This window comes from Micropterus salmoides, unplaced genomic scaffold (genome assembly GCF_014851395.1).
Source record: "Micropterus salmoides isolate LMB-PRFRI ecotype aquatic unplaced genomic scaffold, ASM1485139v1 Ms_hic_scaffold_9, whole genome shotgun sequence".
NCBI classification, from domain to species: Eukaryota; Metazoa; Chordata; class Actinopteri; order Centrarchiformes; family Centrarchidae; genus Micropterus; species Micropterus salmoides.
The window spans coordinates 19686116-19709844 of NW_024044681.1; the positions used below are offsets into that span (position 1 = coordinate 19686116).

The 23729-nt window shown below is 39.9% G+C and overlaps 1 protein-coding gene across 1 annotated transcript; it reads left to right on the forward strand.

Annotated features, from left to right (window-relative positions):
- Nucleotides 1–866: 866 nt before the first annotated feature.
- LOC119895174 (RING finger protein 145-like) lies at nucleotides 867–23416 on the forward strand. Its single transcript, XM_038708082.1, has 12 exons — nucleotides 867–1049; nucleotides 6311–6562; nucleotides 11223–11331; nucleotides 12955–13046; nucleotides 13704–13939; nucleotides 14111–14286; nucleotides 15234–15374; nucleotides 15476–15658; nucleotides 16017–16164; nucleotides 16282–16404; nucleotides 18461–18694; nucleotides 18870–23416. The coding sequence occupies exons 2-12, from the start codon at nucleotides 6379–6381 to the stop codon at nucleotides 19575–19577; spliced, it is 2334 nt and encodes a 777-aa protein (XP_038564010.1). The 5' UTR covers nucleotides 867–1049; nucleotides 6311–6378; the 3' UTR covers nucleotides 19578–23416.
- The last annotated feature ends 313 nt before the right edge of the window (nucleotides 23417–23729 follow it).

A 23729-nucleotide genomic window follows, 5' to 3' on the forward strand; every position in this document is an offset into this window, starting at 1 on the left:
TTGATAGTTTTCACTTACTTCTTTCTTACATTTCATTTAATAGAGACAAGACAAAAATAAAAAGGAAAGAAAAGAAAACGTTTTAGACATTTTTTGTCTAATTATTTTTTAGTTTGTTTTTAATATGTACCCAGGACTCTGTGGAAAGTATCGATGCTGGGTATATCCTATAGACTGTAAAAAAAAAAAAAAAAAAAAAAAAAAAAAATATATATATATATATATATATATATATATAATATACCGGTAGTCTTGTGAAATAAAGTAATTTAGATTGTGATTGTTGTTTAAACATACATAATTTAAAGATGTATGTGGTCACTTTAAAGATACATCCTCTGCAGTTCATGAGTGGGGTTGTATTTTACGTGCCTGGCATGTCATAGTTTCTTCTTCTAGACTGCTTTAACGTTACAGGAGAACATCCTACCTGCTTATAAAGAAAGCCTTTGACTATATATTTTTTCTAATTTGTATTGTTTATTTAGATTCCCGTTAATATTACTCCTAATCGTCCCGTGTTACTTATTAAAGGACCTAGTATAATGAACAAATATTTACACATACAGGCTACCTGAACATAACTCTGTATCACTATATTATATATATATATATATATATATATATATAATATCACTACAGTTCAGTGACTGACCTCCACCCTTCCATCCCAACTGTAAACCTGATCACATTCACAATTCACAGAAGCAAAGACTAGCTAAATATCCAGCTCTAATACGGACAACATCTTCCCATGAAGGTAAGTTTACGTTAACAACTAGCTTCACTTTCCATTATTGGTGTAACAAGTACGGGACCATAATATTTAATGGGACGGCCTATTGCGCATGCACAGTCCGTCCTCTGTACTTAGGGGATCGGCCTAATGGCTGCTAGGTGAGATGAGCGGATCGGCCGCATCCTTTAAGTGTGAGGCGCTTCCATCAAGAAGACCGTTAACTCGGGCGCTGCCGAGTTAAAATGGTCGATATCCGACCCGAAAAGCATCCCGAAACCGTTGTACATATTGCGAACATCGTCCTTGTAGTGTAAGTTCTCTTTTTTTTTCTTATTAATCTCTGGGCGTCAAAGCTAACTTGCTAAGGATGTCTACCACTCTCTTGCTAGCTAAGCTACAGTTGGACTATGCGGAGCAGTTTGTGTTAATCTTCAAATGGTTTAGGCTAACACTAACGTTATTTGCTTGTTTGTGAAAATGTGTGTCCGTGGTAGAGTCGGAGCAAGGCTAACAAGTCGGGCGTGTTTTTATTTACATTTGTGTTGAAGTGAGCTTGATTGTTGACAGTACGTTAGCTAACATAAATGACAGCGATGCTAGCTAACTAGCTACGTTAGCTTGAATTGTTGGCTCTGTGCCTGCTGCCTGCAGCTCATCATCTCAGCACGTACACCGTTATAACTATACTACCAACTTGAAACATCACGCACGGAGAAACCGTTTATTTGGTTTGTGTATCCTATATTAAACTGCAACATACAAACCGGTCTAGTTAGTGAACTGTTGCAGTCTTTTGCGGGGTAACGTTAACAATTTTTTTTTCTTCTTTCGCCGAGACAGTGGGGTTACTAGAGTTCATGGCGTAACGTTATCACAATCGATGCCGCACTCACTCATCCATAACGTCTGTAGCGCCGATGTTTCAGTTAACTTAAGGGTATAAATGCAGCTATTTAGACTAGGTCTAACCACAACATGCCCTGTACCTGGGCTTACGACAGATAAAAATACAGTGGTAGACGAACGCGTTAAGTTATATAAGATCGGACTCTGCGAAGTGATCTCTCTCTGGCCAGTGATAGTCGTGGTGAATTCAGAGTTATGTAAGTTATCAAGGTCCTGTCCTGGGATGCAGGGACATTAATGTATAGAAAGTCTGCTATTGTCGACTTTGAAGCAGTCTCGGGCATTATAAAGTATAAATGTGTTATTTAAGCTTGAGGTGGAATGACTAAATTGTGAATCAATGCGTGTTGAGCAACTAGTTTATGAAGTTGCCGTTTGCTGTACCTACATTGCAGGTTTGTAAACAGATTCCCGAAAAGACTGCAGGAGCTTATCTCTTTTAAGTCAGATTATGCTTCCTAGCATTATGTTTTTCTGTGAGATACAGTGAATTTACCCATTGCTGCTGGTGCAAGCCTGGTTGGCAATGATTGATTGATTGATTGGATTAAGTCTTCCTAAACAGGACAAAGCAGGTTTGTCATGGATATTTCAAACAATAAAGTTGCAGCAGAAACATACTCAAAATAGCTTTCAAGTAGCTGTTGATCAACAAGTGTGATCTAAACATGATTTTATTTATTAGTTATTATGCATGAGATGAAACTATTTTAATTAAGTGATTTTTGAGATGATTGGGGGGGAATTTGTGTTGCAGCAGCGCCTGTGAAAGTATTCAGGGGAAAGGAAATAAAACAAATGCAATCTTTAGTATAACGATAAGCAATACAATATCTAAATTATTGAGCAGGTATGTTAATGTTGCCCAGGTAGATTGTAAAATTGGGAAGTAACAGGAGTTCACATACAGGTGGCACTAAATTTTGATCGATAAATATGGATCATGTCACTTACTGTCACATGGATGTAAGTCGTATAAGTAAATGTATGTTTCATGTATAAACAGGGTTGTGGTTTAGAGAGAAGATAGGTTCATTTATCTCTGGGGGGAAATTTTCATGTCACAGCAGCAATATACTAACAAACCACACAGTACAAAGAGTAGTGCTTAAACAAATATCAAATTCAAGTACTAACAAAAGTAAAAACCTGTGCTAATTGCATTTAAAAGATGTATTGCACTGTGCCATAAGTAAAGGACAGTGTAATTGTAGTCCAATTAGCGAGTCCACTAAGAATCTCAGCAGTCTCCGAGTCCACTAATGTCCACACTGCGAAAATGTATACAATGAGATAACAGCAATGTTAGCTATCAGAGATTTTGCCATACCATTTACTTACTAAGGTATGTACCCCTCTAATATCTGATTGTATTAGGCCGCTGCGTAAGGGCAATGTTACAAATCAATGAGCAGGACAGTTTTACAGCAATATTGGGTTTACAAGATTTTTCCATCAATATGATGAAGTACCTCAGTACAGATTTTTTTTTAGATGTTTGATTCACAGACATCCAATATCTGTTTTTGTTAACTAATGTTAACGTAATTAAATTTATGAAAATGTACTTATGTATTAATATTGTGATATAAAAACTCACATACTGACATACAAACAATTAACCCACATTGCCCACCACTAGACATCGTAAAACAGAAAATAAAGAAAATGCTACTAAATGTATGCTGCAACTATAAATGGAACAGTGTGTGAAAGACTGAGGAGGCGCATATGTGAATAAGCTGATTTTGCAAGTATACCTAATTTGTCAAGTTTGCTTTCACAGTTGCTCATGTTAAGTCCTGTGCAGTTGGTTAGTGTGTGGAAGCAAACAGAAAAGCTTGGATTAATTTGCATGTACTCAATTCTGGATTAATTATTGACCGATAGATTTACCTATGCAAATCATACGATGAAGCAGTTCTTCATATACAATCCCCTCCAAAAGTATTGGAAATTCCTTTGTTTTTATTGTTCACTGAAGACAAGAGTCAAGAGTATGAGACAAGAGTTCAGAACTTCAGCTCACATTTCCTGGTATTCACATCTAGATGTGTTAAACAAGTCAGGACATATCACTGTTTGTATTAGACCACAGCATTCTTAGTTGAGCAAAAGTAATGGAACAAATAATCTTAAAGTAAATAACATTTAATGTTTGGTGGCATAACCCTTGCTTGCAGTAATTGCCGCAAGCCGGCAACCCATCGACATCACCAAACTGTTGCATTCTTCATTTGTGATGCTATTCCAGGCTTTTACCGCAGCTTCTTTCAGTTGTTGTTTGTTTCGAGGTGTTTCTCCCTTCAGTCTCCTCTCAGGAGGTGAAATGCATGCTCTATTGGGTTAAGGTCAGGTGATTGACTTGGCCAGTCTAAAACCTTCTACTTTTCCCCCTGATGAAGTCCATTGTTTTGTTGGCAGTGTGTTTTGGGTCATTGTCCTGCTGCATGATAAACTTCCTCCCGATTAGTTTCAATGTATTTCTCTGTAAATTGGCAGACAAAATATTTCTGTACACTTCTGAATTCATTCTGCTGCTACTATCATCAGTTACATCATCAATAAATATTAATGAGTGTGTTCCAGAAGCAGCCGTGCACGCCCAAGCCATGACATCATCTCCACCATGCTTCACAGATGAGCTTGTATGCTTCGGATCATAAGCAGTTCCTTTCTTTCTCCACACTTTGGTAGAGTTTAATCTTGGTCTCATCAGTCCATAAGAATGTGTTCCACAACTTTTGCGGCTCATCTCTGTACTTCTTTGCAAATTTCACTCTGGCCTTCCGATTCTTCCTGCTGATGAGTGGTTTGCGTCTTGTGGTGTGGCCTCTATATTTCTGCTCTCTGAGTCTTCTTCGAACAGTGGATTGTGATACCTTCACCCCTACACTGTGGAGGTCGTTGCTGATGTCACTTACTGATGTTTTGGGGGTTTTCTTCACAGCTCTCACGATATTTCTGTCATCAACTACTGTTGTTTTCCTTGGCCGACCTGTTCGACCTCTATCTGCTCAGTACACCAGTAGTTTCTTTCTTTTTCAGGACATTCCAAATGTTTGTGCCCAATGATTTTCCTTCTTTTCTCAGCTTGACAATGGCTTGCTTTTCTCCCATAGACATCTCTCTGGTCTTCATGTTGGTTTATCCTCTTTAACAGGAAATGCAGTCTTTATAGGTTTGAACCAAGGATGAAAACTTAGACTAGTCATGCAGAGCTATTTATGTTTGGACTATCAAGCTAAAAGGCAACACGAAACATCTGTCAGTCACATGTTCCAATAGTTTTGCTCACTTGAAAAATTGGTGGGTTCAACCAAAGGGTGGTATGTCCTGAGTTGTTTAACACATCTAGATGTGAATACCAGGAAATAAAAGCTGAAATTCTGAACTCTTGTCTCATACTCATCTTTTGATCTTAAACCCAAATGTTGTCAGTGAACAACAAAAACAAAGGAATTTGCCTTACAGTTCCAATACTTTTGGAGGGGACTGTACACTTCTTGTGTTAACAAGCCTTTGTTTTAATGTACTGTACTGATCTCACTTTTGGAACTGGAACAACCTTGTGGTATTCCTGTGGAATCTCTTCAGTTATATCCTTTTCCAGACTAGCAGTTTTTCCAGGATTGTGTTTCCATTCCTAAATGAGTAGCAGAGAGGAACTTGACCCTCACAAGTTGTATCTGGCACTAGTGTTTGGTTTTGTTGACTGTCCCAGCTGCTCCACCTTGCACACAAATATTTGGGAAGCAGCAAGGCCTCACTTTGTGAATTAGTTGCAACTAATCATTTCAAAAGCATACTTAACTGAACACTGTTTGACAAACCTTTTATCTTACATGAGTGTATTGGTTTGAGTGGTTTAGGTGAGAAAATGCTCATGTGTAGTTTTTTCCACATTACCTTCAGGGTGTAACTATCACCAGATCACTTCTTGAAACATATTTCTGATGTCATTAACAGCATATAAGCACTTGCGTGTCTTCTTATACTAGTGTTCCCTGGCAGTCATTTTTCTATTCACTCTTTATAAAGCTGTTTCTCACAGTGTTTCAACAGGTATCTTTTGTTAGTGTTGTTTTGATAATATAAATGGGATATTAGTATAAAGCCTTTGATGAAGCAAGTGTAACAGTATGGTTTGGCTCTCCCATATAATGCTAACATTTATCCATGACTTTGATAAATGTTTAAACTATCTGCTAAATATATTAATAGGTTCAGGCTCATTAAATGGGATGCATAATCGTTGTTGTAAGGGCTGGAGTTTAAAACCACCTACCTGCCAAATGCAGTAAAATGTAAGCTGTTGCTGGGAAGTTTACATTTACTGCAAGTGACAATAAAATGTCCTATTAGGAAAATAAATATTTTGGGTCAAAGAAAAGTTAGCATTTGGTGTGTTTTACATGCAATTCTCACTATAGCCTCTGGATGAAAAGGCCCATTTCTCTCCTGCTTCCTTTTGCAGCTCCTTAATCTGTCTCTCTCCACCTTATCATGAACTCCCTTCACTCTCCACCTTGTTGGTCCTCCTTTCCTGCTGGTTGCCTTTCATCTTTTTCCTCAATTCTTGCTCTCACCCTCTGTAACTGCTTCTTATTTCTATTATTATTTACTTTATTTATTACTTTTTGTGCATTGTGTCTTTCTCTGCAGTGCACCCGCTGTCAACATCCCATCTTAGTGGTCAGTTCTGCCTGCCAATCAGAGGTTAAGCTGAGGCCATGGCAGTGAAGGACCGTGTAGAGGCGGTGCTCAATGTGGGTCTGCGTGTTCCCAGCATCATGTTGCTGGATGTCCTGTACCGCTGGGACGTCAGCTCCTTCTTCCAGAAGATCCAGCGCTCCAGCCTCTCCAACAACCCCCTGTTCCAGTACAAATACCTGGCACTCTATCTGCACTACGTAGGTTAGTGTTGGTGTCTCTCTCACTCTCACACACACACACACACACACACACACTTACATATGTTATGTTCCAGTACAAATACGTTCCCCCGTGTTAACACTTCTTAGTTTAAAACAAACAAACTTAGTATAAAACAAACACATTATAGAAATGCTTTGCTCTTTCTGCTCTGTATAACATTTTGCACATTTGATAATGCAACACATGTATAAAGAGCTGTAGCCTTTGGTATGTCAGTGTTGTCAGTTGGGTTATCATGATCTGCAGTAGGTGTTTTATTTGTTTGACTAGCGATAGAAGACTAACTAGTGGATAAAGTGGCTCCTGTTCTGCTCGCGTTATCGCGTTATATTTACCTCTCTTGGTTGGATTTGCATGCTTCTCTTTTTTTCCATTCAGCAAGGGCAGCCCTCTGTAGCCAACTCTATAAGTTTCAATCTGCTCACACATGGTGACAGGCAGTAAGCCATGAGGCTGCGCTTTGTAGTGATTTCAGGACAGTCAGGAGGGATTGTTTGGCATGACGACAAGTGGAGTTTGACCAAAACTATCTGATTTACTCGATGGTAAAATAACAAAGATGGGTGCTGCCTGAAACCAGTTTTCCTCCTCTAGCTGTGTGGTTCTTGGCTCAGCAGTGGCATGTAGACAGTGGCAGTCAGCTGTGCCAGTCAGTTAGAGACGAGTGTCAAGTAGTAGGGCTGTATCGAATGCCATTTTTTAAAAATATATAAATTCAAAGTGTATGTCATCACCCTTAAAAAAAGCAAACCCTAGGACAAAATCCTCATTTGAATGAAGTGATTCATTGGATGAAACATGTTAGTCTTTTTTGTAAGTACAGGCAGAATGAGGGGCGGCTGTGGCTCAGGAGGTGGCTCGGAACCTCAGCGGTTCAATTCCCGGCCCCTCCAGGCTGCATGTCGTAGTGTCCTTGGGCAAGTTACTGAACCAAATTGCCCCTGGTGGCTGTTCCACCAGTGTATGAATGTGTATGAATGTTGGTTTCTGTTTGAGCACTTAGGCTCAGTGTATGGATGTGTGTGAATGTGATATAGTGTAAAAGCGCTATGAGCGGTCGAAAAGACTAGAAAGGCGCTATACAAATACGGAGCATTTACATGAGTAGCATTTGTCAGTTGCTGATTGTAAACACATGATTCAAAGTTGGCAAATGCAGAGAGAATTCCCCGCAAAATCTTGCAGGAAAAAGCCACATTGCCGGATTTTGTGTGAACGCATGCAGCTGAAGCCACGGTTCACCCTGTGGCAGCTGTGCTTGAGTGTGTGTGAGTGTGTAGCTCAGCTGCCCTCAATCAAACAGACACACTCACTTTTACAGAGAGCAGAGGAGATAAACGTGGTTACCATGGTTTTATAGAGTCCCGACCTTACACACTGCACACTCAGATACAGATTGAATAGACATGAGAAAGATGATACTGTGACTAGGGCTGGGCGGTATATCGGTATAATGAGGTATACCGATATAATTTCAAAAGAGATATGAAATTAGACAATACCGTTTATACTGATATAGTTTGATGTTGAGTTAATTAATGTTTCTGTAAAGTCCTACCAGCGTTTGCTCCTCTCTCTCCCTCACTGCGAAGCGCCTCCCCTCCCTCTGCGTCTGCAGGCAGCCGTCTGCTCACAAACTCTCAACAAAATGGAGGGAGACACAGACCTGGCTTGTAAAAAGAAAAACATGGTCCATTCAGTGTTTCCCACAAATACACTTTACTTCGGCGACACATTGTAGCAGTTATCAGAGAAACACGGTGATGACGTTACAAGTCGCGACACTGTGGATATTTTACAAGAGCGACAGTGAACACACCAGTCAGACATGTTATTCGTTAGCTAAGTCGTCAACACGCCTCCTTAACGTGCAGCTCTGCGGCTGCGAACAGAATCACCGAAGGAGAAGTCCAGAAGACAAGTTTTATTTTTTTCTGTGACTTTATACAGCCTAGCCTACTACTGATGGAGAAAGTCACCGAAGTGGACATGCAGGGAGAGGGAGACGCCACTGCACGGTATCAGCTCGACTCACCTCGACTCTACTCGCCTTTTTTTGGTTTTCCATTGCATAAAACTTGTACCTGCTACCAGGCACTTTTTTCGTATCACCTCTGTCTTATCTGTCTTTACATTCTGAGTAATGTTGAAACGTTTTAACTTAAATCAAGAGACAGCTGTGTGGGTCCCTGGTGTGTGTGTCGCATTGAACATTACATCGTGGCATTTGTGTGTGGTGTCACTATGACGACCAGCTACATTGAGGGGTGCTATCTCTGGGTACTATCTGCAATGGAAAACTGAGGACGGCCAAACCGAGTTGAGTCGAGGCGAGTCGAGCTGGTACCGGGAATGGAAAAACGGCATAAGAAGTGGGGAACGCTGACGTGTTTGCAGCAGAGGTACGTTAGGTCTGAGAGTGTGAAGAGAACTGAAGGAGGCAAATTCAATAAGTGAGTGATACTTCAAATGTAGAATGAAGTATAATTAAAACGGTGAAATAAGAAACAAGCTAGTTACTAAAAATAGTAAAAACATGCTGTTAACAAGAAAACAGAAAAATAACAAACACAATGGCTCTCAGAGTGCCAACCTTCATCAACACTGACCTCTTTATGCACAAATTATTAAAAAGATTATCTAGGTTTTAAGATTTGTTTTATTCCTTAAAATTATGTTAAAATACAAATCCATTTACATTTTTACAAACTTCTGTTGGAATAGTATGTTTTTTTTTTTAATGTCATGTGGTATTTAAGCTCAATTATTGTAAATAAATAAAATAAAACACTCATGGTTTGTATTTATAATCATGGTGGTATTTATTACTGTAGTTACATGTGTGTGTGGAAACCCAGTAGCATATTGTTATCCCTGAATCATCTGTTTTATAACATATCAACATCCAAAATGTAACTGATTATATAGTTCTAATTAAAACTGATTTCTTTACAGATGAGAACAATACTAATTCTTATTGTGTTGGAAGGGCCACAAAGCAGTCAAATGTTGCCATTTAATGCTGTAATATATACCATTACATTGTTATTTAATGTCTATATATTTACTAGCAGGTTACAGAAATCAGACTTAATGCAATCTTACTCGACTGTTGCATAACATCCACATACGTGGACAGTTGGTTTTTGGTGTATAAAAACTACATTTTACTCTGAATTTTAATTTATAAAACATAAACCTGTTAATAATACTTTTCTGTACATACTGCTATTTCTTTTTACCTCAACTGACCTTGAATAAAAGTTTTTCACAGACATGCCTGAGGCATTTAGCACATGGCCATCACTGTTGGCCATCTTGGATTGATGGGGTCATCAATAAATATTTGGAATACAAGATAGCAACATTATAATAGTGGTTACTATCAATCAACTGACACTGTCGTCAAGTGGCTTGGAGAATATAATTATATATTAACACAAAATGTGTGAAAAATTACTGTCCACAAATATGGACACCATACATGAAAGGGTTAAGTTGACCAGTTCCCCATTAACATTTGGTTTCACCTCCTAGTGAAAAGCGTCACAAGGAGAAAATAATGCGAGTTCCCCCTGGATACATAGTAGCAAGAATGGAGTGACAAGGACATTATCCCTTGGTGACTTACCCCCTACCTACACTAACCAGAGCAAGTGAAATTGACTTCTTCAATCATGAGTCTTTGTCTCTTAGCAGTATAGTTAAGCTAGAATACACAAGTCTTGCAATAGTGGCAAAGTGCATTCATAAACCCAATTTCACAGAAATCCATCACTGATTTACACATTCTGCTGACAGTTAGACAGACAAGCTGGCAAAAATATAACCTCAGTGGTGAGGGCAGTGAAGTAATAACAACACATGGCTTTAAAGTCCTAACTTTGTCCCTGGATTGAACCTTAACTGGATAGTTGCCAGTTTCTACTTAAATGTCCATGTCATGACAGGAAGCCTGTCAGGTGAAACACTGAAAGACAGTAACAGGGATGTTAGGCTAAAGTTGACACAGCAAAGTCTGATGGGCAGACTGTGGTTTGAGCTGAATGAAAACATCTATTTAAAAAAAATAACGCTTGCTCAGATCAGACGAGCACAGTGGTGAGTTTTCTGTGCTTGTTTTAATATGTCTGTGTTTGCGCGTGTGTGTGCTGTCAGGCTTGGGTGCAGTTGGTTAATTAGTCAATAGGCTTGGTATGTGGTATGTGCTGATGAGCACTGTGGGTGGACAGAAAGAATAAAAGGGGACAGAGGCTGTAAAACCAAAGTAACTGTTGCTATGTGCTGAGGAGTTTTTTTGACTGTTTTAGGTTGTAGACTGTTGCACTGTAAGCCTATTGGAAACAGTGACTGTTGAATTACATAAGAAACATCATACATTGTTGTTTAATCTGTTTAATACTGACTTAGTTGTTTGGTCTATAAAATGTGAAAGTTTTGTTTATTGTCATAGAAAAGTAAAATAACTAGGGGAAAAAATATATTAATTGATTGTCAAAATAGTTGCCGATTTAATATAATATTTGACAACTAATCGGTTCATCTTTGTAGCTCTAAATACATGTATTGTCACTTTTTGCTTTTACTTGTTTTTTTTGTTGATTGTCTCATACCGGCTGCATGTGTGACTACCTCACAGGTTACATCCTGAGCTTGGTGCTCCTGACTCTGCCTCGTCAGCACCTGGTTAAACTTTACCTATATGTCCTCACGGCTCTGTTGCTGTATGCTGGTCACCAAGTCTCAAGGTATGAACAAACACACACGCATAGATGAGACATCCACTAGTGGACATGATAAGATGCATCTGTTCTCCTACTCTGGTGAATGATACAGAATATTGGTTATGGCACGTGTTGCCCATATTATTTCTGAATCTGATATACACTCACCTAAAGGATTATTAGGAACACCTGTTCAATTTCTCATTAATGTAATTATCTAATCAACCAATCACATGGCAGTTGCTTCAATGCATTTAGGGGTGTGGTCCTGGTCAAGACAATCTCCTGAACTCCAAACTGAATGTCAGAATGGGAAAGAAAGGTGATTTAAGCAATTTTGAGCGTGGCATGGTTGTTGGTGCCAGACGGGCCAGTCTGAGTATTTCGCAATCTGCTCAGTTACTGGGATTTTCACGCACAACCATTTCTAGGGTTTACAAAGAATGGTGTGAAAAGGGAAAAACATCCAGTATGCGGCAGTCCTGTGGGCGAAAATGCATTGTTGATGCTAGAGGTCAGAGGAGAATGGGCCGACCGATTCAAGCTGATAGAAGAGCAACTTTGACTGAAATAACCACTCGTTACAACCGAGGTATGCAGCAAAGCATTTGTGAAGCCACAACACGCACAACCTTGAGGCGGATGGGCTTCAACAGCAGAAGACCCCACCGGGTACCACTCATCTCCACTACAAATAGCAAAAAGAGGCTACAATTTGCAAGAGCTCACCAAAATTGGACAGTTGAAGACTGGAAAAATGTCGCCTGGTCTGATGAGTCTCGATTTCTGTTGAGACATTCAGATGGTTGAGTCAGAATTTGGCGTAAACAGAATGAGAACATGGATCCATCATGCCTTGTTACCACTGTGCAGGCTGGTGGTGGTGGTGTAATGGTGTGGGGGATGTTTTCTTGGCACACTTTAGGCCCCTTAGTACCAATTGGGCATCGTTTAAATGCCACGGCCTACCTGAGCATTGTTTCTGACCATGTCCATCCCTTTATGGCCACCATGTACCCATCCTCTGATGGCTACTTCCAGCAGGATAATGCACCATGTCACAAAGCTCGAATCATTTCAAATTGGTTTCTTGAACATGACAATGAGTTCACGGTACTAGATCTCAACCCAATAGAGTATCTTTGGGATGTGGTGGAACGGGAGCTTCGTGCCCTGGATGTGCATCCCACAAATCTCCATCAACTGCAAGATGCTATCCTATCAATATGGGCCAACATTTCTAAAGAATGCTTTCAGCACCTTGTTGAATCAGTGCCACGTAGAATTAAGGCAGTTCTGAAGGCGAAAGGGGGTCAAACACAGTATTAGTATGGTGTTCCTAATAATCCTTTAGGTGAGTGTATAGACTACTTGTAACAGTGACATTTCAGGAATAGGTGATTGTATTCTGTCAGATAAGCCACATTTATTTATCCCATACTGTCAGTTAAATGCCTTGTTGTTGTTGTTGATTTGCAAGGGCACCATAGCCTTTCATGAGCATTCACTGTACAGTATAATGTACTGTATCTTTTTCAGGATTTGCCGTTAAATACATCAATAGCTTGTTTGATATGATTTGATTTATACATATTAAGTCACAAAAGATTTCTCTGTCAATTAAGCATTTTGATCTGTCTTTGTTAGGGATTATGTCCGCAGTGAACTGGAGTCTGGCCATGAGGGACCTGTCTACCTAGAACCTCTCTCAATGAACAGATTCACCACTGCACTCATAGGTATAATATTGCATGTGAATACAGGAAGACACGCTCACAGTACACAGGACAAACCCAAACATAGGCAGGTGGATACAGCTCCTTTCTGAGCGCACTGAATACTAGATACGCACTGGTAGATAAAGAAAAGCATCTTTAGGGGTTCAGGGAGTATTTCTTGCATTTAAGCTTCCCTTAAGGTCAAATCATCTGCCCACCTCTGGCATAAATCTTACTGATACTACTACCCCTAGAACTGTGAAAGCTGGTCCATGTTGAAATAGGAAATGTTAAAATGAGTTGCTATGTTCCTGGGTCCATAGGACCTGGTTTCATCTTTCTAGATATGGAGTCTCCTGTGCTAAAAATAGACTGTACTGAGTGCTGATTCCGCTGCACACTGAAAGCCTGAGAAAGATAAAATAACATGGTTATCGTGACAAAGATATACGGCTGTAGAGAGAGGGGGGAGATTAAAGGTACTAAATATGAAAGTGGCCTCACAAAATGATTTCTTCTTAAATGTTGGCTTTTGTAGTCACCACACCCAAATAAATTAAAAACTCTTAACTAGACAAAAAATTACCGACAATGCATCAGCAAAACTGTTCCAAAATCACATTTGCAACAGTGATGTGTGCACATCTTTAAGTTTCGTGATCTCTCCTTTTCTTTCAGGTCAGCTGGTGGTGTGTACGCTATGTTCCTGTGTAATGCAGACTAAGAGGATTTGGCTTTTCTCTGCTCACCTCCTCCCTCTGGTGGCCAGACTGTGTCTTGTCCCAATGGAGACCATCGTTTTCATCAATAAGTTTTCCATGATCTTTACAGGCCTGGAGGTCATTTACTTCCTGGCTTCTAACTTGTTGGTACCATACAACCTGGCCAAGACAGCCTACAGAGAGCTGGCTCAGGTTTGTGTTTTGTGGCCTAGTGTTGCAAGCTTTTTTCAGTTTTCATTACAGGATTTCAGCTATTGGAGTCCTAAGAGATTTCCTCACATATATTATTTATGTTATTCTGCCTTTGTCCCAATTATTTCAATCTCACCTCTTCTCCATCTCTGTACCCCCCCCCCCCCCCAGGTGGTGGAAGTGTACGGGCTGCTAGCTTTAGGCATGTCTCTATGGAACCAGCTGGTCCTTCCAGTTCTCTTCATGTGTTTCTGGTTAGTGCTGTTCGCTTTGCAGATCTACTCCTACTTCAGCACCAGAGACCAGCCTACCTCAAGGGAGAGGCTCCTGTTCCTATTTCTTACCAGGTAAGACCATAGCACTGGTCAGACTGTGTGAGACATCATAGATTGTAGATCACAGACTCTCTAGAGTGTCTTTTGTAGATTTATTGGGTATAAATATCATGTACCAAACTACTGTATAAAAAATTCTAAACTGGGATATAGAAATCATGGGTATCATTTATTTAATCTTTATGAAAGTGGACATAATTATGTAACACAAAATACAGAAACATACAATAGTAGTAAAAGTCATATTACACATTTCATTAAAAACTATTAGTTAGTTAGTTTTTGAGATACTTTGTCATGGATCATAGGGTTGGTCATAAGGAAATTTCCCCTCATTGCGTCACTAGACAAAGGCGAGTGTGAATATCCATAGCAAATTTCATGCAAGCTGACCAGTAATTGTGGAGATGCCTTATTTTGGGACAATGATGATGATAAAATACTCATAGCAGTTCTACCTTGAACGTACCTGTACCAGGTAGAGATGGGCATGTCAAGCAAAAATGCTGTTGTATAGTTGCTGATCAGCTGATTGCTGTGTTTTGTCATAAATTTGTGAAGTGTGTTGCCAACCTGGAAGTTTCAGAGTGCCCTCTGTTGCACAACCTATGCAGTGACCACACTCATAACACGATTGAAGGATCCATCTTCCATCTCTTTGTTTCTTTTTTAATTGTCATTTATCAGCTGTTATAAACACAGATACAAATTTATCTGCAATTAGTTCAGATTGGCCCATAATATCGGCACACCGATTTATCGGTCAGGCTCTTTGTACTTGTGAACAGAAATAGATGACAACATATATTACCTGTCAAATCTTAGTGCTCTTCCATCAACATATTAAGGAATTGCAGGTTGAGTTAACTTGGAATGGAAAATAACTTTTCTGTTTTTGTTGTTAACTCTTTCTTCTTTCTCCTCACCTACCATGCTCTCTCCTCCCTCTTTGTCCTCAGTATTGCAGAATGTTGTAGTACACCATACTCCCTGCTGGGTTTGGTGTTCACCGTCTCCTTCATTGCTCTGGGAGTTCTCACACTCTGCAAGTTTTACCTGCAAGGTTACAGAGCCTTTATGAATGACAACACCATGCACAGGTCAGTCAGCACAGATGTCTGTGTGGGTTTGTTAAGGGTGTCTATTGGTGTGTAGGTACAGTTTTAATCATGTTACATGTTTGTTTCCTGCCTGTCTGCAGGGGAATGACAGAAGGCATCACCCTGCTGATTCTTGCTGTCCAGACTGGCCTTATCGAGCTTCAGGTCATCCACCGAGCCTTCCTCCTCTCCATCATTCTCTTCATTGTTGTTGCTTCAATCCTGCAGTCCATGCTGGAGATTGCTGACCCCATAGTCCTGGCCCTGGGTGCATCCAGAGACAAGTAAGATACATTTACCATGCATCTTGTTTTTAACTGAGAACAAGTCTTTTTTGTTGTTTATTTTAGTTGGTTTAGTTGTCTATAATCCTCAATCTTAAACAAATGGAATGCCACATGTCTATCAAAAATGGACTTCTGCTGAGAAAACGGTTCCATTTCTTAGTATTTTTGGCATTTCAGCAATACACTTAAAGGTCAAAACTAGCTGACACATGTTTATTTATACCTTTAACGGACAGGAAATGCTTTGGAAAACAATAAAGGTACCCTGGCAGAATGTGTGTAAGCAAAATGCCCATGTTGGTACAGATTAAGCTGACTGTCTTCTCTTTTGCTCCCTCCGCTGTCTGTCTTTTAGGAGTTTGTGGAAGCACTTCAGAGCAGTGTCTCTGTGTCTGTTCCTGCTCATCTTTCCAGCCTACATGGCTTATATGATCTGTCAGTTCTTCCACATGGACTTCTGGCTTCTCATCATCATCTCCTCATCTATCCTCACCTCACTGCAGGTAACACACAAGCACCTCACACACACAGACTATAAACATACATATAAAGAAATACTTTTATGATAAATTTTATTGAATTATATCAAAATGCTAAGACAATCTCCTGTGTCATACCAGGTCCTCGGCACTCTGCTGATCTACATTCTCTTCATGGTGGAGGAGTTTCGTAAGGCTCCAGTAGAGAACATGGATGAAGTTATCTACTGTGTCAACGGTACCTACAGATTGCTTGAATTCCTGGTGAGTGTCACACATGCACACACATTATACAGTACTGTAACAGGGTTTCTGCTGGGTCTTAAAAAGTCTTATATTTACTGAAGTTTGTGTTCTAGGTCTTAAATAATTTTAAACAGGTCTTAATTTTCCAACTTCCATGTAACTCTACCTCTAATGCACATTGAAATGCTCCCGCAGTGCTCAAGTATGTTTTTTCCTCCCGTGGTGTAGTTTTTCTTTTGCTAGTCCACGCATAATTGGCTGTGTTACGACTACAAAGACCAACATGTAGCTGTCGTATTATTGCCGCGAGTCTCTTTCGGATTTTACCCCACATGTAAAACGGATTTATTTTTCAGCTATGGGGAAGTGCAACCTTAGCGACTCTTGTCTGAAAGAAACAGAACTTAGGACTTGGTTAAACCCAGTTGCTAGAAACATATGTGAAGCTGCTTAATGAATGAGCACAGTTACTAAAATTTCACACGATCATTAATGATTTTCAGTAAGCTACGGTAACACTCAATGCATGGCTATCTCCCTCTCCTCGTTCTTCAAAGAACGAGTGAATGTGAGGGAGAGAGGGGCAGACGCTAACGGTGAAAGTTAGCGGAGGATAAGATCAGCATTAAGTTTTCAGGTTACAGCTCTGTCCTGTACTCTACATCTTGATAGTTAAATTAAATTAGAAAGAAAGGATGGTGTTAACCAAGGAGGAGCTGAGGTTAGTAACATTAAAGCAAATTAGGGATACAAACTAGTCCTTTTAAGCTAATGAGGAGATTATTCTTTTGGATTTTGATGTACAAATGAATTGCTTGTAATTATACAGGAGGGAGGTGGTTCTCATGTTGCCAATTTTGTTAATTTCTACAAATTTACAAAGCAGTAAATGAAGACACAAAAAGCAAACATGAATAATCCTATCTGTAATAATTCTGGGGTCATGTTATAAGGTGGTGAGGCTAAAAACAGCTTGGTGCTGCGCCATGAATGTAAAATCATTACGGAGAGCATCAAAACTAACCACATGCATTTTCCCAGATCTAATGGTTATAATTCAAAGCCAGTAGACTTCTTTAGCAAGTTTAGCTGAGCTAACGATGATTTTAGTATTCGAACCTTCGATAGATTATTTCAATGATTCATTGATGCGTCGTTTAAGAAGTACTTTTGCTTTGCGCCGGCGGTGGCAGACATGGATTAAACGAAGCATCGATGCAAAGAATTTTTGTCGAAGCATTTTGTTAATTGATTTTATCGATTTAATCGATAAATCGTTTCAGCCCTAAATTTTAGCTTTTGGGGTGTAGTTTATTCAAAATCTGTTTTAGATTTTCCTACTTATTATTCACAGATGTGGTAATAACAGTGTTCCAAAATTATGTGGAAATTCTTTATTGGAAAAGTTTTCTTGGGGCTTGACCACCAAACCCCCAACAAAAAAATACCATCTTAATTTTTTACATTATGCCGCCCTGTGAAAGCATGTTTTAATCCCCATGATCCCCATCTCTGCACTCACTCACACACACCTTTACCTCTGGTCTCTCACTGAAAACACATCGGCTTTCCCTGCCTCTCTCCCTGTCTACTCCCCTGAGTTTCTCCATCAGCAGTAGGTTGTGTTTTATAAAGTCTCCGAAAAGACACAGAACTCGTCATTTTTCTGAATTTTTTCATCTGTGATCCTTTTTAATGGCAGCAGGTGCGCTGAATGCCAGCCTGTTAATTACGTAGCTATTCAGTTTCATCATCCATCCTGGTGTTTCATTGTTGACATCGTCTGATGCCAGTTTTGTGGACATGACCCAACCCTAATTTGAATACATTTATTTACTTAGCAAGTAATTTTGTGACTGAATTTTCTTTGTACATTTTTTTTTTTTTGATGTCTTAAAAAGGTCTTAAAAAGTCTTAAATTTGACTTTGTGAAACCTGCAGAAACCCTGTGTAAGGGAGCACAAACGAAAAATCAGCATCTGACGAAAGGCAGTAGCATTGTTGATATACAGTATCGCATCTATGTCATTGAGGCATCTTCTACCTCACTGTCGCTGATTTCCTCCCCTGACAGGTTGCGGTGTGTGTGGTGTGCTATGGGGTGTCGGAGACGGTGTTCGGGGAGTGGAGTGTGATGGGCAGCACCATCATCCTGGTCCACTCGTACTATAATGTCTGGCTCAGAGCCCAGCTAGGCTGGCAGAGCTTCCTGCTCAGGAGGGATGCTGTAAACAAGATCAAAAGCCTCCCCACGGCTAGCAACACACAGCTGGAACAGTACAACGACATCTGTGCTATCTGCTACCAGGTATGCACTGGTTTGTGTTTATCTAAAGACAGTACATGGCCAAGAATTCATTAAAGCTAGGCTAATGTGAAATTTGATTTGATACATGTTTACATAGACCAGAGTGGTTTTGAAACAAATTAAACGTCAAAGGAAACCTAACAACACAGCCTGTTTTTGTGCTCATTCCCTCCAGGACATGAACAGTGCTGTGATCACTCCGTGTAGTCATTTCTTCCACGCTGGCTGTTTGAAGAAATGGCTTTATGTCCAGGAGACATGTCCCCTCTGCCACTCACAACTCAAGAGCCAATCACCAACCAGCACTGTCTCGAATCAAGACACCCCCGCAGCCAATCAGAACCCTGCAGGGCAGGAAGAAGCCACAGCAAATAAGAACCAGAAAGATGGTGCTCTTCCAGATGATAGGAAGGAGGAGGGAACAGTAGAGCAGGAGGGAGCTAATGGATCTGCCATGACAACTGGAGAATCCTCCTCCTCTTCCTCCTCCTCCTCCTCCTCCTGTGATGAGCCCTCGGCTCCCCAGAACCTGATTAAGACTCCACCATTATCTTCTTCTCCTTACCCACTGGTAACTGAATCAAAAAAACGGTCGCCCACAGATCATCCCTCATCGTCCTCCCCTCCCTCTGACACATTGGATATGCCCCCCTCTCCTGCATCTCTCTCCCCCTCCTCCACCCACACTATCACCTTCTCTCACTGCTCGTCCTCACAGCCACTGGACCAGGCAGAGGAGACCCCTGGTGAGCCTGAGCCCTCCCCTAAGCTAAACCCAGGCTTCCTACTGGACAGCCAGGAGACATCTACTGTTCCATCATCAGAGCCTGACCAGCCCACTTCCCCATCTGAGGAACAGTCTCCTCCTCCATGCAGCCTCTGAGCACCCCATTGTAAAACACGAGATGCATGCACTTGTAAACACAATCTAAATACTAGATCTGCCAATGTTCTGCCTATATTCTACTTGTCCAGCAGTTGGCGATCCCATCATGTCAGAAATTCAACTCTAAACCCTTCCATATCCGGATCTAAAATCCAAAACAATCTCTAAGCAGATATTCATCATTCACATTATAATGTGTTCATTAGGCAATTGTCTTGGAACTGTTTTCCAGAGTTTAACTTTCATGCCCACAATCATTTCATTAGGATGTGTATAACTATTTCCATGGGTTTTTTTTGGGGGGGGGGATTCAAAATCAACACAAAAAGGGGAACACATGAACTCATCTCAAAAATAATTGGTACTTCCATCAAATGTGAAATCCAGAATGAAACTGAAGTATCGCATCACTCATGTTTGCTGTTTTCTAGATTTTTTACATCAATATCAGACATTAATATAGTGACATTTCTGAAATCATGCTTTTTTTGTTTCTTTTTTTTTTTTTTTATCCCTTCTCATTTCAGGCCCAGACATTTCATGCGATGTTCGCTCCCATCCTGCCTTTGTTTGTTTCTTACATTTCATGGTATTTGGGTTTTCTCTGTAGTCCTGTATGTGCCATGATGTAATGAGGAATGGGTCAGAGGATTAGAGAGCCTTGGTCGTCTAGCTATGACTGATGGTTGCATTTTAAACAGTGACAAAGTCTTAATGTTTCATAAACATTTCTCCATCGGTTTTGATAAAGAGTCTTTGGTTTTCACTGTTGGATGACAGTGGTTTATGTGTATTAGTGAATCCACTAAGCATTAACAGACTGAATGTTGATCTTGAGGCCATCACATGACCTGAAGCCTGGTGCTAAGCACAGGATACATGGTGTGGTCTAGTTAAGTGTTGCAGTGTGAAGAAATCAGTGGTTTACATGGAGTAACCCGAATTTATTTAGTCTATCATACCACTTCAATATTTGAATCAAACTTGTTTGGCTGGTCCCAGCAAAAGCAGTTGTACTCCTCATCGCCAAACTTTTGTATTACTGTTAAAGAGATGTTATTTTTAAGATAATTTTTACATTACTCCTTTATTGGACAGCATAAAGTGCAGATGGACTGAAAACAATGCAGGGATAGAAAGAAGAGGGAGTTGACCTGCAACAGAGGCCACAGTTTGTATTTGAATCTTCAGCATTGTGAGAATGTGTGAGTGTAAATTAGCCCACAGAGCCGCCTAGGAGCCCAGACTTTGTGTTCTTAAGCTTTACTTCATTCATGGTACTCATCCGCACTCATCGTCCCAGACTCTGCTGATTTACAAACACATTCAACCAGTCCATCCAAAGTTTCAATTCCGCAATTGTTGACACGTTTTTTTAAAAGGCAGGAGCCAATCACCTGGCTTCATCCAGCTCCTTTATAAACCAATTGCATCAAAGCACCCTATGTTTTCTAAGATGATCATTATCCTCCAGCTGCTCAGTCACTTCACTCCATTAAATGTTACTACCAGCAGATTTAGCCGTTAGATTGTTGGCATTGTTTTGTTTTTCCCCCACATACACTCGCTTGCATGCGCGCTCACATACACACACACTCTCAGTTGGCTCCTGCGCTTAGTAAGAGACGCAGGGCTGTGAAAAGTGTGTAGAAAAGTCTGAGTGTTTAATAGAAAGACTTCAGAATGCTGAGTCCTGATGCACGCTTACATGTAGAGCTTGCACGCTACCAGTTACCATAGCATTGTTTTTGTCCCCAATGTGCTCTAACCTTGCTACCAATGTTTTTCTGCCATTTGTCTATTTTTTTTATTTCCTTTTTTTTGGGTTGCATTTGCACTAATGTCATTTATACTAGCAACGCTCCAAAGCCGTTCTGTGGCTGTAAGCCACCAAATACCCTCTGATGTGTTTGTGTACGAGGAAACAGCCCAATCTGTTAGTGTGTAATGTATATAAATGTTGCTCTGTATGGCATCTATATTAAACTAGAGGAGTGGTGATGTATAAATTAGATCCGGGCTTGACTTCTCCAAAGCTTCCTAGTGGTTTGATCTTCTTTGTTGCTTTACATGCCTGTAAACAAAGACAAACTTTTGTCTAAGAAGCTTTCGGGAAACGAGGCCTTGAGATCTGTGAGACCAGCCAGTGTTGTTGCATCTCCGGTCTGTATGACGCGACCTTAAGCTGGTGTGATCACTCTGGTGCCCTCTACTGTTAGGAGTGGGATCAGCATGGCGCAGACGGGCTGGAGATGCACTAGTTAACCCTCAACAGTATTACTTACTACCACTATTACTAAAGGTCTTATTACTATGAATGACTTTATTGTTGACATTGGAAAGTGTTGGCTGCAGGTCTGAGAATGAATACATAGTCAGTGTAGGATCCAACCTGGCCAATACTGTTTAACTGTTTGTCTTTTTGTTTGTTTTTTAAAGAGATGACATGTAGAGTTTGATGTATTTTGCACATGTTCCTCTGAAAGGTGAACATAAGGACTTTCTGTATTCTTGAAACGGTCACAAAAATTACTGCTTCATACACACTTGGTTTTCATTGTGGAGCATTTGAACTGTGTCATGCAGAGAGATCACCTGCGGGATAAAATGTCCCATGCTCCACAAGGTGATAGATGTCATTGGCAACTGTGTATGAATTTGCATTGCAGGATTAAATGATAACTGGCAGAGAAGCCTTCCAGCTGTTTATTCCAGATATATTTGCTCTGTTGATACTCCATGTTGGAGAAATGGCAGTTGTTGCAGTTACTCTACAGACAACAAATTTTTTTTTTCATAATGTCTGGGGCAGTTTTACATCAAATGTTTTAAAGGCAATCTAAGCTCAATATTTGACTATGTAACCTATTCATCTGACACCTGTAGAAAGCTTATGGACATTAAGCTTTTCTATCTTTATTTGCATTCCAGTGCATCTCTGAGATTTCCGGTGTGGAACTGACTTCATGCATCAAAATGCATCAGTGACTATTTAGGCTATTTGTGAACCAAACAAATGCACCAACCCTTCACTGCTGCTCCTTGCAGTGAGTGACATCACAGTAGCTCTTCCTGTCAGGAGCGTTAGTGTGTGTTAATATTGTAAAACGGTACCTTTGCCATCAATCCATGCACTGTACATGTCAGTTGACGTCAGATCAAATTATATTATTGCTCTTTATTGATAACACTGTAAGCCAATGTGTCAGTTTCCCAATATGATTGTATTATTTACTATTGAAATAGTTAAAAACTACTAGTGATGTATATTAATTTAAAATTGCCTCCTTTAACTTTGATTGAGTAACCAAGAGGAATATGAATATCTGCAGCTAGTATGATGGTCCCTGAAGTCAATGTCCCATCTGAAATCCAGGTGTTTCTGAGACTCTGAGTTTATCATAGTACATAAAATCATTTCAATATAACCTTGAAATTGTAAGCAAATATAATAATGGAATCTGTAGCTGCCACAGAGCTCTCTGCCCACATATTTCTTTACTGAATGCATTTTTAATGATTGTTTTGGAAAAGAAAACAGCACTGCTGTCCATTGCAGTTGCCTCTGACTAACACATGTCAGTTGATGTTCAGGGAAGCTCTGACTGAGACTCCCTACAGATCTTTGTTTGATTTTTTTTTTTTTTTTGACCTTTTTTTTTGTCTGATTACTTTTTCCTAAACACACACATTTAGGACCTGCTCTGTAAAACTCTGAATGCCAGTTGTATTCTGTTAAAATGCTCCATGGCTGGTTTTGGACTTTAGGCCTGGCATTGCCTTGGTTATTTTACAGAAATTGAATGTCAGAAATAAAATCAACCATCCACTCTGGACACAGCCTTTATTTTCTTTTAAATGCATGGATTTGCAATATATTTTGTAATTGTATGTATATACAGTGGTGCAGTGGTGTAGCACTTTTGTAGACATGTGAAGTGGTAATCAGTAATATATTAGTAGTAGTAGGCTTAGTGTTAAAATTTAGACTTCAAAAATAATACAGTAAAATATGACATATTATGCACTATACTATTAATACAATAAACCGTTCAGGACACACACACTGTAAATTTGATTCAAAATTTGAAGAAGTTAGAAGCATTCAGATAATATCTAGCAGCATTTTTGCACCGCATTAATAGGAGG